Source organism: Chelonia mydas, chromosome 3 (genome assembly GCF_015237465.2).
Source record: "Chelonia mydas isolate rCheMyd1 chromosome 3, rCheMyd1.pri.v2, whole genome shotgun sequence".
Lineage (NCBI taxonomy): Eukaryota > Metazoa > Chordata > Testudines > Cheloniidae > Chelonia > Chelonia mydas.
In genome coordinates, this window is record NC_057851.1 from 155510522 (window position 1) to 155527256 (window position 16735).

A 16735-nucleotide genomic window follows, 5' to 3' on the forward strand; every position below is an offset into this window, starting at 1 on the left:
GTGTTTTTAATGACTTCTAGATATGAATATTTTCATATATGTAGTGGAAAGTGAATTGCATGTAAGAGGAGCATTATTAAGAGACATTAGATTTAAATGGAAATCTGTTAGAATTGTTAAGTACTAGTCCAGAAGCATCTAGTGTTGCTGGGCTTACTGTATTGTGCACTGTAAAATCAAAAATTTGGTGCCTCACATGGTTACAGAAAAGCTTCACCGCATTTTTCCTTAATTTTCGCTAGTCTTAGTCCAATTCCTATTTAAATCTAAGAGAGTATTTCCTTTGACTCCAGTAGAATTTGGATCGGAGTCTTTGTTTTCAGAGCAGCAAAGACGTCCAGGATAGAATTAGTCATTGGGAGCACTAACTTGGTGCTTAGAGAGGATCTCTCCAGGTTAAAGTTGGAATGCATTAGAGGTTGTGTGGGGCAAGAGTATGGGGAAGCTTGCAGTGCAGTTACTTCTGTCTGACCTGTAGAGGACTTAATTCTTCAGGGTTGTCAAACAAGGACCTCTCAAACACTAAAATGGGTTTAAGAGTAACATTTTGAACTACTTTGTGTAACGATAGCAAAAGGCTCCTTTCCATCCTAGTGGTGGTATGAACAGGATTGTCATAACAGTACAGTTTGACAATCTAAAACTAGTTGTGGATATTTCTGATCATTATTACGCTGTCAGGCACCAACAGTGTGCTCACATTTTCTTTTCCATAGCTATTGGAATTCTATGAGGATTATGATGAAGTCCGGCAGGTGTTAAGCGAGTATGCTTACAACCCGAAGTTTCCTCCCAATCCCAATGCTCATGTTTATTACTATCAGTTCCTAAAGAGACGTGGTGAATCAAAGAAGACACTGATGTCTGTGCTCAAGGTACAAGTTTTGGACTGTTTTAATAGATGTTTTTATAACTTTATTTACAGAACACAAATTAAATTAAAAAATTTTTCAGAAGTCTGTCTCAGCTTTATGCTGATGACCTGTATCAGCTGTTACAGATTTTGTCCAAAATTTTTAACACACTTGGACAGAAGAGAAACCAAATTCTACCCTCAAAATATTGTGAAAATCTCCTTTTTAGATTATTTGTATTTACCATATAACTATAACAGGTATTCCTCTGAGATTAAACATACAAATTATTTCTGAAGAGTAGAGTACCTGCCATTGTAAACACAGAGTTGTTGGGGAAAGAAACTCTCTACTTCTCTAGCACTAACGTTGATCTGCCTGTGACTTAACAAAGGTTGTCAGAAAAAAAAAAGGGAGGGGGGGTTTAAGGGTCATTGTGTCAGTTTGCAAGGCATTTGAGGGTGAAAGATAGGTATCTGTCTGCAGACAGAAGAGGAGGGTTGATGGGATGTACTTGCACACAATAAGTTCAACACGTACACATTCTTTTCCTTTTGTTAATGCTCTTACAGATTCTCTGACCGTGGAGCTGTAATTTTCAGCTCCGGTAGATGTATGTACTCTAGCTTTGATCGAGTTACTGTGCTAAAAATAGCAGTGTAGCTGTGGCAGCATGGCTGGCAGCTCAGGCTAACTGGCTGAGTACAGAACTGTGATCCTGGGTGTGATTATACTCGGGCAGCTAGCCTACGCCACTGCTCGTGCCAGGGCAGCTACACTGCAGTTTTTAGTGAGCTAGCCCAAGCTAGAAATTACACCTCCAGCTGCAGTATAGGCATGCCCATGTAGGCCCTGATGCAGTAAAACACTCAAGCATGTGCTTAACTTACATATATGCTTAAGGGCTTTGCAGGATCACAATGTTAGTCTCTGAAAAAAATTATCTTTTTCTTTTGGTTTTTACAGCCCAGAGCATCATCCGCTTCTTGTTCTGTTCTTTCTCTCTACTGTTTCACTCCCATTATGTTCAGCCAATCACACAGTTAACTCAATAAGTTTCATATTGTATAGCTTGCAGCACATGAGAACTCTTGGCTATCTTGTTTGTATAGTGTGCACATGGTGTTGCTGCAAAGTAGAACTTATCCAACCATTTTGGTAAGTCGTATTTTGCAGTCTGCAGTGTACACTGATCATAAAGGAAGTGGGATGCCTAGGTGAGATTGACAGGACACCAAAATGCAGACTCAAACTTGGAATTGGTAGAGTGCAGAGCAAATAACGTCTTCTACTGTCTTACTTTCACACGGCATGTCTAAATTCAAATCTGTCTGTTTAGTCTTGATCAGTTTTGGGACTGAGTCTCCATTTTATATGTTAACCGTTTCCAGTTAGTTCAGAAAAGGTGTTGGTATAGTTTTTTGGACCCATGTAAATAGGCTTGCATACAACATACATTGCTGTTTCCTAGTTTTATCTTTACATTTAATTTACTGAAGAAAACAATTTGGTGTTTGCTCTTTCTGCACACTGATTTCAGTCATCCTGCCTAGCAGTTGGTTTCTCTGACATTTTCAGTGAACTGTGGAACTAAGATACAGTAAAACTTCCTATTACTGTTGTCCATTGGTAGTTGTGCCCTCTCTACGCTAAGCTAATTTTGTTCCTTTTAGGTAATTATGAATTGATTTGCCCTTGCTCCCCAAACTTCAGTAAATTTTTTTGCTTACCGTGTTTATAATGGTTTTAACCACTTGGTGGCACCAGAACACTTTCATCAATGTGTATGTTCTAACATTGCTTCATAAGTTTGACTTGTTTTTAACTTAAACGTTGATGCACCAAATGTTCCTATATTTTATAAAATTGCATATACCCAGTACTATTGCGATTTTCATCTCACCCAGGAGTTTGGGATGAACTAAACAATAGTTCTGCAAATTAACCCCGTTCTACAAATTAGAGTCAAAGCAAAAAATTGCATTGAAATTTCTTGAGGGAGAACACAAGGATGATTTTTACCAGTTTGTCACAATTTTTCTAAAAAAAAAAAAAGCTTACAAACTATTTGGCAATTAAGAAAGCTCTCTTCTCTTTCAATATAGCTGATTTTCACTTGTAGTGTCTTAAAATCAATATTGTATATATTATTTATATAAGTTTGAAAATGGGAAAACAGACCATTTTACTAATAACAATACATGTGTACACAGTATGCATATCGCAGTATTTATAAGGCACAGACATAGCGATATAAATAATGGGGTTCAGTGCTTTTAAAAAGCCAATAGCCTAATCTTCAAGATGGGGAAAGTAGGCACAGAGTGTGCAATCCTGACACCATTGTAGACAATAGCAAAACTCCATGAGTTCACTCAGATTGAGTGAATTATCCAAGGGCCCATAGTCAGTGCCTGGGTTAGGGCGTAGAAACCAGGTGTCTCTTCCCAGTTCCTCACTAACTAAAAGGCAATGTGGTCTAGTAATTACAATGCCCCTTTGAGGGCAATGGTTTATAGACAGTTTTATAGCGAGGTAAAGTGAAACTCAGTAAGATGAAGTTACTTGTCTAGAATTCCCCAATTAGTCAGTGGCTGTTCTTTGTCTTTGTTATGTATTTTGAAGTTTATTTCTGTTCACCATGTGTTTTGAGATGCTGAGATACTATGGTACCGAGGACCATAAAAGTACCTAATGAGGGGAATGCTGTTTACCACTGTACCTTAAGTCTTTGATTTAGACTATTTCCATATACTGTTCTTTCTACTAACTAATGCATTTTTCTATAGTCTAATGATCAAATATCAAATAAGTACAAGATATACCTCTTAAAGCTCACCATCTGGATAAACGTTTAATTAATCTAGTTCTCTCCAGCTGTTGGATGATGTCTTTTCTGGTCCTAGTAGATTTCTTTACTCCAGTCATTAAAATAAATAAATGGAACATCTGACTGGGTCAGTCAAAATGGAAAAGACTGTGTAGAGCTAGTGTACTAAAGAAACCCTGGGGGAAGAGTGAAATTAATGCAAAAGAGGGAAGTAATGAACACTATGAGCTAGGTTGTGCCTAGTCCTATGTGGGTGCACAAAAGGGAGGGCAGGCACAAGGAACACACCTTGCCCCTCTGCAGTGACTTCTCAGTCTGCGCGCTCCTGCTATGCGAGGATTGTGGACTAGCACCATCTGTTGCATTAGAAACTCCAGGGAGAACGAATGTGGGAGAAAATGAGACCAGCACTAGTGTATCACTAGCCAATGGAATTGGGTCCCTCCAAGAGGAGCGCGCACAGCACTTTGCTAAAGGGTGTATTATATGCTGCCTCCCCATCATAGGAAGTGTCTTAAAACTGCAATCTAGCCCTAAGTGTTATTTGTTGAAGTTATTCTGTATGATCAAATTAAAGGACCAAATTGTTTGTTTTAATAAAAACCAGATATCTGGGTGAAGCAGAAGTGTGGACTCTGCAAATCTTTTTGAAGATTCTATAACAGAAACTTTTTTTTTCCAGATTTTGCACGAGATTGTTCCCTCTCATGAATTAATGTTAGACTATAATGCCATGCTTCAAAAATCAAGTAAGTCTTTGGATACCCATGTTCTTTTCCTTTAGGTTATTCTAAATACAAGTTTCCTAGAATGGCTGTTGGCTTTTTCCTATTTAAAAAAAAATGTATTTTAAACATACTAAAACTAAGGTGTAAGGAGGACAGGAGTCTAGAAGACAGTTGCATTGACAGATAGTTACAAACCTCTGCAACCAAATGCTTGTCTAAATAAAAATATGCAGACACTAATTGTCAGAGTGTGTAGGCAAACAACCAAGATCTCAATATTGACTAGTGATTTGGGGTACCTTAGTGTCATGTGCCCAACGTGATACCTTAATGAGGCCTCTGACTTTCAGAAAGGATTGATGTGCAGCACTCTGCCTGAATTCAGTATGTATTCCTCATTAAATCCAAGAACAAAACCCACATCTCCTCCAAAATCTCCAGAATTGGCCTACCCCCCATCTTGATATGCTAATCACTTACAATGTAAGTTGGACTCTTTTCTCTTGAACTGATCCTCTGAAATGTAGTATAGTGTAGCATGTAGGCAGTGTGGTGACTGTTCTTTAATTCCGAGTTCTTTTCTTCCTTTTGGCCTCACTTGTCTTCCTTATAAAGTTCCCCTTTAGGCTGAAGTATCTCGTGTGTTATCAGCACACACATGATATTTTTGGAAAATTCATTTAGCTGTTTTGAATGATCAGTTTGGCAGGGAACATCTCATATATTAGGATAATTTTTCAGATGCTTTTAAATTAGTTTGCTACCTAGCCTCCATGTGTGTTAAGATTTATTGTTCATTATTGTATTTTACTCTGTGTAGTGGGGAGTCACTTCAAATGAGGAACAAACATAGCTTCCTTGATCTCTTACTCTGACATGCTGCAAGTGAAATTTAAGAACTGTATTCATAGCACGGGTCTGACTATAAGAGAGAAGTATCGTATCTAGTAAACAGTAGTAAATGTTGTCTTGTTGGACTAGCCTGGAGGTCTGTGGACTAACACTGTGGGTTGCTGTAGGGATTTGTGATTGAGTCAGTTTTTTTTCTCTGTGGGCTTGAGGGAACTTGGAACAAACCAGAAGCAGGTGTTCAGTCCCCTCAGGAAGGGCAGATGATCTTTGGTAGCAACCATTACTGACCAGTCAGGAGCATCATTATTGAGCTCTAGGGATCTGCTGATCAGAGGCAGCAGCCACACTTGAAGACAGTGTGTGGGATGAGTGAACTTGGTTCTGCTGCATGGTTGGTCTTGCAGCCTCTTCAGTCAGCAGTCATTGAGTAGGATTAAAAGAACAGAGAGTAGCTCCAATATAAGCTGTGTTCCAAAAACTAAGCAGCTGTCCTTGAGTACAGATATACCTTGCCAGGTTTCCAGTAGGAGGAGGAAGAACTGGGTCTGGAATTGTGAAGAGGGCATCACCACGGCCAGCAGAATGAAGGCAAACTACCTCTTGTTGCTGCTTGTCTTATGAACAAATGCAGGATTGTTCATTAACTTGACCTATTCTAATTCCAGAAAAAAGAAAACACCATAGACTGGGGCTGGAGATTATTTTCACACTCCTGGATTTTGCTGGGTGGAAGGAGCATGTAAAAGCTTGGAGCTGTTTAGCAAAACAGATCTTGGAGAAGTAAGTATAGTATATCTTCTATTGCCATACTAGGAGAATTAAACATTACAGTGTCAGTCCACATGGAAACTAGGATATATGCACTTCGGTAGCAAGAAAATTGTCCTCTTATATCCTCTCACATGCTTGCCATGTTACTGAACAGAAGAGTAAACTAGCAAGTCCTTTCAGTGGCTACACTACAGTGTTTGGTCTGCTACTGCTAGAATACTGCAAGAATTTTTTTAAAAAGGTGATCATTGTGTGGATAGTGAGTTTCGGAGCCACTAGGGATTATCTTCTTTGGCTAGCACTGAGTGACATTAACTACAACTCCAAAGGAAGCCATCTCCAAGCAGCCCACCCTGGTTAGAAGTTTACTGTGATGAGTAGACTTCAGAGGAGTGGTGAATGAAGGCATTCAAAGGGGTGCTCCTGGAGGCTTCTCTACTCTGTCAAAGGCAAACTGTGCACTTGAACCATTCATAAGATTGGCTGAGTGTGTCAGTGGTGCCCTTTAACATAGTATGCGCATTTTGTATGTAAAAGGTGCTCCAGGTTGTTTCTAGCTCCCATCTTTAAAAAACACTTCTCAAATAGTAAGCTCTATGAGGCCAGGATTATATCTCACTGTATAAAATACCCTGTAAATGTAATGCTTTTTTACAAATAGATCTGGTGTTGAGTAAAAGTGTTGTTTGAAAAGCATATAGGCCAATGTTCAATGATTTAATACAGCCCTTATTTAAAGATCAACCAATGTTCCTAGGCTCGTGGCTGGTCAATTAAGATATTTTCACGGTTGACCTATTAAACCAGGAATGTCTTAGTGGTGTTTCTGTTTAGTGAAATCTGTTCAAAAGACCAGCCTTATCTGCAATCTCCTGGTCCGTGAGCCAACCCCAGAGTATATCCAAATGACCTGGTAACAGTTCTAATTTTATTGAAAAATTACCTCCATAAAACAGCCAGTTTGTCATCCCTTAGGTGGCAACTGGGACAAATTCATCCCTGGCATCACTTCAAATTTACACACCCCTTTAAACTGAAACAACTTCACTATCCGATTTCTCGCAAACCTAGTTATTAAATTTGCTTCCTACTATTGTACTAAACTGGCACGCCAGCTAAAAGGTCACTCCATTTTTTGTATAAAACTTAGTTCTCATTTCAAACCCTAATTAGTGCCAGCATGCAGACTTTAAATGAGATGGTGCTGCATTCTGCAGTGTAATGCTTTCTTTTCAGCTGGCAGTGCCACTCAGAAGAAACGTGGTAGTGGCCACCGCAGGGCTATCAAATATGTGGTGGATGGAGTACCACACACAGTCCAGGCCCCTGTAAGCAACATATGAAAGGTGCAGCACTCAGAGCAGTGCTTTGGTAACTTCCACTTTATTTAAAAAAAAGAAGAAAAAAAAAGGGATGCCTCCCACCAAACTCAAGTTTAGCTGTAACCTATTGACTCTCTCCAGCTCTAGCAAGCATCTTGACTGGGTCAGGGAGGAGTGGAACTCCAGAAAGGACTGGTGGCCAGCCTTCCACTTTAGCCACTACTTGGCGAAAAGAAATTGGCAGGAAAATGAAAGTCTTGCTTGTGAAAAAGCATTGGTGGCTGGAATCTTGTTGGGAAAAGGTAATTTTAAATCTTCTTCTTTACTCTGAAATAGAAATATTGGCTAGTTCAAGCTTTAATGGCAGGGGACGTGTCTAATTTGTGTTCTGGAAGAATTTTCAGCCTTGTGATTTGAAAAAAGAGGCTGGCTTGATCCTGCAAGGGTGAATACAAGAGAGGCTCTAAAATGCTTGGTATTTGCCATTGAGGTGTAGTTCACATCTCACAGGTCTTGCTGCAGCTATGGGTCCCTTGAAAGGACACAGAGCTACATTCATCCTGTTTTGAATGAATGACCCCAAGAAAGCTAGGCCTGTGTTGGGTGTGGTTTGCCTGGAAACTGTCTTTAGGGGCATGGTTGTTTAGTTGGGTGGCTGACTCTGAGAACAGATCTGCGGTGACCACTAGGATATCAATAAGATCTCCCATATAGAAAGATGTGTATGCTTGAGAGATACCATCATGTCATCATTCAAACAAATTTCCTAATGCTTGAATATACGCTGTGCATTTAGTGCTTTCCTGCTTAATGTTGTGTGTCCAAACTTGCATACAAGGAGAATGATTTGATTTATAAGCCTTGACACTGGAGTATAGCAGTCCTCTGTCTGTCGAGCCCAGGCAAGCGGAGTTATGGGAGGTGGGTAGCTTGATGGCAACTCATGGAGCCCACGTGGGAGAAGTGGAATTGAAACAGGGAGGATAGAGATGTGGAGTGGAGTGGAGCTGTGTTTGGGTGAATCACTTGTGGCTCATCAGTGCACAGCTCTGATTTGCTTCACTAGCCCTAGGTTCTTCCAGTTCAAGTCCCACTTCTCATTGTCCCCACAAATAGGCCTGTATTCAAGAGGTGCAGAATCCTCATGTGGCTGTGAGGAGTTGCAAACGGCATAAGCTCTTAATCAGACTTCCAGGTAAAAATCCATGCTATCAGGAGGGGGATGACTGTAGTGGAAAATGGCTGGTCCCTTGCTCCTGCAGAGCACTTTCACCAGAACTCTGGCAGAGGACTTCCTGTGGATTCCCAAGGAGGGCTGCACAATGCCATGGAGGCTGCACTGCACCTTCTTCCTTGCCCCCCAGAGTGAGACCTGTCTGAGTAAGGTCCCTTCTGCCCATAGTAGTAGAGTAGATGGTTGAGGCATTAGTCTGAAGTTTGTGAAGTAGCTGGGATTTTCCAACAAAAGGCAGTGTCATTCATCTTTTAATGGGTCAGCTTTTCCATTACTAACACCTTCCAGACTTATTTTTAATATCAGGAGCCCAGTTTTACTTCCAACAAGCAGCCACTGAACACCTGTCTGTTTCCAGTAAGTGGGCAGTTAACTAATTTAGTTCCAGATGTAGGATGACTTTCTTGAAGCCCATTAAGCTAAGGAAGCGATATGCACATGATGAAGAGAGAATAGGTCACGTTAGTTTTACTAAATATTAGGACTTGTGTGTATATATACTTATTTTTCTGGGGCAAAATAAACTTTTTTTTGCACTCTTAAGTCCTAATATATCTGAAGGGCATTACAAAATTAGACTTGCCAGAAAAACCCAATGAAATGTATAATTACCTACACCTAACTTATCACTGTGTTTGAGGATGTGTGGGAGACTTTCTTGGTCTAAATATTATACCTGCTTATTTGGTGGTGGTGATATACCTTATGCATGCACCTCTTATACCAGTGACTCCTATTATAGAAACTTTTCTTTTAAGGGAACATTTGTGCTCAGGGAAATGCCTCTTGTGCAAATTAAAAGCATTTTGTGTTCTTCAGTTTGTATCACATTGTGGTTTATAACGTCATTTCATTTTGTTTTAGATTGCAAATACTTCAGATATGTTTCACATGAAGGCTGCAAAGCCAAGAAGGAAAAGTTTCGGACAATGAAGAAATTTGTGAAGAAACACAGCTCTACCCATTTGAGAGCATCTGGTGTTTTGGATTCCTGCACGCATCTTTGATGTTTACAAGATGTCTTTAAGGTCCTCTTATTAAAAATGCTAAATTATTTTCCCAGTTTTTCTGTGAGGCTTTTCTTTACAGGTTCTCACTACAAAGAACTTTGAGAATGGATTGCTAGCTCAGTACTAGACTCAATATATTGCTGGCCACATTCTTTGGTTTGTATTCTTATTTATAATAAAAGGGAAGTAAATCCATTGGTAAGGGAATCTGCTTTCTTTAATATTTTATTCCATATTTGTGTGAGATTTAATAAGCAGAGCTGATGCCTCAAGAATATATTTGAGAGGTATTTAGTAATTGTGAAGCAATGTACCTATGGCTTGCTGATATTGGGACAGATCCTGCTCCCATTTAAGTCCAAATGAGTTTTGACATTGCCTTAAATGGGAGCGGAGGAAGGCCATGTTTCAAATCCAGTCAAATTGACCAGTGACATAAAATAGTTAATGTCTGGCTGCAGCTGGAGTTTTCCAAGTCATGTGTTCCCATAGGGGAATTTCCCACCCTCTCACTTGTTATGTTGCAAGAAATGCAGTCTGAGAAATACTTAAACAAGTAAGCAAGACATGTTGCTAGTTGACTCCATCTAGGAATTATCTTCTATGCTGAGAAATCTGTGGAATCAATTACTATGAAAAAAGTGTGTGGAGTACATAGGCTTAATTAATAGTGGCTTATGGTTAGACTTGGCAGAATTATTTTTTTTTTAAATAACATCACTGGCCAATATCTATTTTTAAGCATTTTTTTCTATTTTTATTTAAATTTTCACAGTTGCAGGAAATTTGTGGGGGTGGGGATGGGAGTGTTGGACAATAGGAGGCAGGTCAGACAGTGATTATTTAATGATTAAAAACGGATTAAAAAAGTTAAAGCTTTATAACCATGAAAATACAAATAGTCAAAATATACAAAATAAATAACCATAAATCAAACTCCAATAGGTTTTCAAGCAGCATTCTTCTTTCTTTGCCCATCTATAAGTTTCTGTTATCATTAAGGCTAAGATTTTGTCAGTTATTTTTAGTAAAAGTCACGGACAGGTCACGGGCAATAAACAAAAATTCACAGAGCCCGTGACCTGTCCGTGACTTTACTAAAAATAACCGGGGAGGCAGCAGGGAGGAGTGAAGTCTCATGGGGGAAGGGAGGACTGACAGGCTGAGCCCCCCCACCCTGGTGGGGGCACAGCCGTGGCTCCAGTGGGGGGCACAGCCACAGGGGGGGAGCTCACATCCCCCCCACTCTGGAGCTGGCCGCAGTTGCAGAACAGGGGTACACGGCCCTGGCTGCAGCCCCTGCCAACCCCCAGCCGCAGCCTTGGGAAGCCACAAGGGGGGCATATGGCCCCTGCTGCAGCCACTGTGTGGGGGTGCACGGTCCACGCTCCAGACCTCAGCTGAAGTCATAGGGCAGGGGCACAGCCATGGGCGGCGTGCAGTCCCCGCTCCATAGCGGGCCGCAGCTGCCGGACAGGGGTTCGTGGCCCTGGCTGTAGCCCCTGCCAAGCTCCGGCTGGAGCCAGCGGGGGTGCACATAGCCCCCACTCTGGAGTTGGCCGCAGCTGCTGGACAGGGTCACGCAGCCCTGCTGTAGTGTGTCCGTCCCCTCTCCACCCTCAAACCGCAGGGCAGTGACTGCAGGGTCCTGGTTCCAGCCATCCAAGCCCAGTTGTAGGACAGGGGTGCTCATTTCCGCCTCCAGCCCTGGTTTCAGTTGGTGACAGCTGAAGTGGAAGAAGTCACCGGAGGTCCAGTAAAGTCACGGAATCTGTGACCTCTGTGACTAAATTGTACACTTAGTTATCTATGGAAATATTTTTTCTCATCGATTTGTGTGTATGACTTTTACAGACGTTTACCAATAAAAATCTGGTCCTTCCAAACCTACTTACAGTACATTGCAGAACACACTCATCCAGACAAAAAACTATGAAGGTTGGCTTGGTAGCAGACTATGTGAAGCATTTAGAAAATTGAATCAGAGTCAGGAACATGGAAAATCAATAACTGTTTGCCACTGTGGACCATGTGTTGACCTGTAGCATATCAGAATCTGGTCGCACTGAACATGGTTGCTATGTATTTAGTGTAAAAACCACTAAAGTTCAGCATATCCAAACATCATTTTCCCAGGGCATCTGTCTGTATGTTGTTGACTCATCCACACCCACCATACTACACTGCATGGTTGCATCAATAGAGACTGGGAAAGTCTCTCCATATTCCTTCAGTGGCTGGTGCTATAGACAGAGGATTGACCGTGACTGGCTGGCCTGGTGGCCCGCCTCACTGCAGTGCCAGCCGCTGTGCTTCAATGCCGACCTGTCTGGAACGAGTTCCTCCTGAAGATCCCCAGGATCCCACAGCGTTCGGCAGATCTGCGTTGGTAGACTGGCAATCTACACCTCACGCAGCTTGACCTGTATCCCCTAGGGCGGGACCAGGAGTCGGAGCAGGCCGGTTGTCGATAGAATCTCCCCAATCAAGGGGATTCATGTTTCGGTGATGGGTGCAGGGGGGCGGGTGACTGGTGACCCCGTTTTGTCGATTAGTTGCACGACTGGTGCTGAGACATTGGAGACCCGATGGGTCAGTCTCGACGCTCATACCAGGGACGCGTGCCTCTGCAGGTCTGCACCACCTCGAATCCCGCTGTCGGTGCCCAGGGTCTGGAGTCCGAAGAGGGCTTCTCTGAGTCCGCCTCCCAAAGTCCGAGGCTTGACAGCTCCGTGTAGGCAAGCGCTAGCGGGATGTCCCCCGCAATGGGGAGTGGTGCTGCTGAGGCAGGGACACTTAAAATGGTCCCAAGGCAGGTTTACCATCAGGATCTCCTGTGCTTCCTGCAGGGCCTCGGGCATCGATGGGACTTTGAAATAACGGGAGATAAACGAGAAGCGGAAAGAAAGAGAGCAAAAACACCAACTGAACCTGCTAGAGAAGCAGAACGAGAACCCACCAACACCAGCGATTTCCGTCACGCCAAAAATCCACAGTTGGGACCATTTATGTCCTGCATACAATGAGGCAGATGATATTGCTGAATATCTGGTCACCTTTGAAAGGCTTTATGCAGTGCACGAAATCCCTCATGCCAAGAGAGTTCCTACCCTGATTGCAAAATTAACTGGTAAAGCTCTGAGTGTATTCAGTGAAATGCCTATTGAGGATGTTTTAGACTACTGTAAATTCAAAAACAGTTTTACAAAGGTTTCAGATTACACCTGAAACATAGAGTTAAATTTTAGGGACCTTAAGAGGGATATTGGTATGGAGTAATGGGGAATATGTGAACAAAATGAAAGAATGGATGGGAAAATGGGTGAGGGGCAAACGTGTTCCAACATTCCCTCAAAGCTTGTATCTTGCTGCTCAAGAGCATTTCCTAGGTATATGTAAGGTGGATGTAAAGCAGTATCTATGGGACAAAGATGTAAAGTCTGTGGATGAGATGGCATCTCTAGCTGTTGCCTTTGAACAGACCCAGCCATCTATTGAAAACAAACCACTGAAAGAGGTGTTTAAAGCTGGTGGGACGGGAAGATCCCATTTTATTCCTAGCAACAAAGAGGGTGGCTGGGATGCTGGGTACTCACCTCCCCCAGATCATTCCTCTAACCCTCATCCCAAATCTCCTGTAAAAGCAGAAGAGCCCAAAAGGTGCGATCAGTGTAATTCACTGATCATCTGAGGAATAAATGCCCTGTGCTCAGAGGAAGCAGGCAATGAATAGCTCATGTTAGTTCTGCTGTTCTCAACACAGAACCCCTTTCCCCTCCCCCCCAAGCAATTGAAACCTATCATACTGGTTTTGTGAGATTAGCCTCTGCAGAACCAGATATGGAGCACGTTAAGGTTGTCAGAATTAATGGCAGGGAGTACTTGGGGCAGAAGGATACAGGACCCCGGATTTCTCTGGTTAAGCAGAGTGTGGTCCCAAAGGCTAGTATATTACCTGGCCAAATGGCAGAGATTGTGGGGGTGGGCAAAAGCAGATTTCTCGTACCACTAGCTAAATCCATGTGGTGTGGGAAGGTTTGGAAAGTGTTTTGACTGTGGGGATAATTGTCAACTAGGAAGTGTCCCTGTTTTTTGGTCATGATTTTTTTTGTGTAGCTCAGGTTAAAGTATTTGCCTGTGGCGGGAGGGAGTCTTATGCTGGGACCTCCGAGGGAAAGGATAAGGTCTCAAACTGCTGAGGGAATGGGGGGGGCTCCTTGATTCCTCTACAGCAGGGGGAAGCCACATGCTTCCAGGTGTGGGTGTGGTTGAGCCCAGCTCCTGCACTGTATCTGGAGGCAACACCACATCAGGAAGGGATGAGGGGTGTAATGCCTGTCAGGGAGAGAATTGTCCCAGTTGTTAGCTGCCAGCAGTGCAGCTCCAATGCCTGTGATAGCGGAGGAGTTGAGACCAGGAAATTGCCAGGTGGTGGTTTGTGAGAATGCAAATGACCCAACTGGCAGAGAAGGGGGTGTCTTCCCCCAGGCTGGTGAGACACAGAGCAGTTATGGGAAAGCTGCTGTAAAAAGGTGCATCTGATCAAAGGGTAAACAAACCTAGCACAGATCACAGCCCTCTAGGGGGCAGGGAAGAACTCAGTGCTGGGAGAGGGAAACACAGAGTAACCTCAAAAAGGAACTGGATTTTTTGCATATGTACAGTCCTGGGCTTGAAAGACAGCTCCCCAAAGAGCCAGCCAATATACAGGATCCCCCTAAATTCCTGTCTTGTCAGACCCTGAGGTACCAAAATCCCAGAAACATGATTAAAGTAAGAAACCAGGCAGAGGGGGCCACTGGAGGGAAAGAAAAGCCAGTAATTGATTACATGGGAGAGAGTCAAAGGACACCATGGGTAATGAACAAACCAACCTCAAATCAGACTCTCTGAACAAAGGGTGTGGTATGATACTTGTAAACACCCTTTTGTGATAAAAATTTTGGTATTAATGTTAAGTATTGGGATAAGAATTTTGATACTGATGTTAAACCTTATGCTAATGCTACTTCTCAGTTAATATATGTAAACAGACTTAAAGCTTATCACAGCAGAGAAACCATAATAAACCTGGTTTGCTGTGTAAAGGGGAAACTGAGGCATGTCGCCTCATGGCCTTGATGGCTGGATGCCAAAAGAAGTATAACACAAACTGCCTTCGAGATAGTCAGTGGCTATCCCCCTTGCAGTAAACTAAGGGGGGAGGTGTGACATACTGTACCTTGGAGGAGCGTCTTGTAACTTCCATATTCCTCATTTTTATATCATTGTGATCTTACATATAAAGCATGCCTTGTAAGGTATCAGGGGAAAGGCTATGATCTTCTGAAAGTCATTTCTTTACCCATATATGTATATCATTAATGCATATGAAGTTATGAGAATTGTGTTGTATGGTTGTCACTAAAATATGCTGCAAATTGGGGAATCAGCCAGATATTAGCTCCCCAGAGGCAACAGCAAGGAAAGTAACCAACGCCCAAGCGTGGTATCAAACAACCCATCAACAGCCATTGTCTAGCAAGGGAGCTACAATGCAATGACTCACCTGCATGAGGCCACCCCAGGGGAATTGCTCAACCTTGCCTGGAGTCTCAGAAATGCCCCTAGGCATGCCCAGACTTGTGCTCCCCAAGCACACAGGACAGAGGGTATAAAACAGACACAGTGCCCACATGCTGGGCCTTTCTCCTTTACCCATCTACGCTGCAAGCAAGAAGGACGCTCTGAAGACTTGAACGGAAGGGACTGGCCCAGATTTCAAGGGTGAAATCTGTGTACTATGAACTGCAATATCCAGTGGGGTGAGAAAAATTGCTTAATCTAGTTGTTGCCCAGTCTAATAGGGATGAGAATTTAGACTGCATGCTTATTTTTTATTTCTTTTGGTAACTAACTCTGACTCTTTGCCTATCACTTAAAAATCTATCTTTTGTAGTCAATAAATTTAACTGTTTATCTTTACCAGTAAGTTTGTATGATGTGTGTGGCAAATCTGCTCGGGTTTTGCAAAAGCTGGTGTATAGCCACTTTCCATTGATGGAAGTGGTGAACCTATTAATAAATCTGCATTGCTTGTCTTGAACAGTGCAAGACGGTATATTCCTGAGGTGCAGTGCTGGGAGCTGGGGGGATTTGGCTGGTGCCTTTCTCTGCGTGATTCATGAGTGGCTCTGGAAGCATTCATGCAATCTAGCTGGGTGTGGGGCTCCACATGCTGTTGTGCTGAGTGATCACAGTACCTGGAGGGGCTTGTGCTGGTCACTAGCAAGGCAATGTGAGAGACAGCCCAAGCTGGGGAAAGTTCAGGGGGCACAATGGTCCCACAGTCCCAGGCTGCACCTTGGGGATCCTTCACAGCCCCCCATCTTCTTAGGATTCAGGTGTTAATATCATATGGTCATGAACTATATGTGAAATCAGTCATGATGCAACCTGGTTACAAACTTGGTAAAGGTGTTAGGTTCACATATTGTTTATATTAAAATAAAACTCATACAACTACCTTTCACACAGTAGTTACTTAGAACTGTTACTGCTAACAACCAGTTCTTACAGCTTACAAGTATATAGGGTCTTTCCTCTGTACATAACCTGTAAAGCATGTTTTGGTGAATTGCCACTGGGATGGAATGAAGAAGTTCTTCAACAACGCAATAGCAAGTGAATAATGATAGAACAGCATGTCCAACTGAAACTGCATGGTAAGTGTAGATAGGCAGACTGTAATTATCCAAGTGGGAATTTGGCCAGGAGTAATATTGGCTCATGGGAAATGTGCTAGCTGATCTTTAATAACATCAAATGGTCAGGACCTTAAATGTAAAACTAAACTGAAAGACATTCCATCCCTGCCAAATCCAGCGCTAAAGTGGACAGTAATTCAATTGGGATTTAGTAATAAGAATGGTAACACCACTTTTTGCAATACCCTGGGGTTTTGTTTTTTCTTGGCAGTCTCTAAATCAAGATTTGATCAGGCCTTATTTGTGAAATCTGACAAGATTACAAGTCAAAGTTATATGATTGCTAGCATTAGACTTTCATCAGAAGAACAGAATTTCTGAGAGACGAAGTTTAGGTTCATTCTACATATCCTAGCTAGGATGAACTTCTTAATGTACAAGATTCATA

The 16735-nt window shown here is 42.4% G+C and overlaps 1 protein-coding gene across 11 annotated transcripts in view; it reads left to right on the forward strand.

The window, feature by feature from the left end:
- TAF1A (TATA-box binding protein associated factor, RNA polymerase I subunit A) overlaps positions 1–15686 on the forward strand; it is a 37172-nt gene extending 21486 nt beyond the window's left edge. For 6 of the 11 annotated variants that reach the window (XM_037895676.2, XM_037895681.2, XM_037895678.2 and 3 more), the window contains 5 exons: positions 717–875; positions 4367–4433; positions 5930–6044; positions 7499–7659; positions 9456–9796. In XM_037895676.2, coding sequence (XP_037751604.1) covers positions 717–875; positions 4367–4433; positions 5930–6044; positions 7499–7659; positions 9456–9598 — 645 coding nt within the window. In that variant the 3' untranslated portion in view covers positions 9599–9796. The other 5 variants (XM_037895679.2, XM_043543619.1, XM_043543617.1 and 2 more) reach the window with 4 other exon arrangements.
- Positions 15687–16735: the final 1049 nt, after the last annotated feature.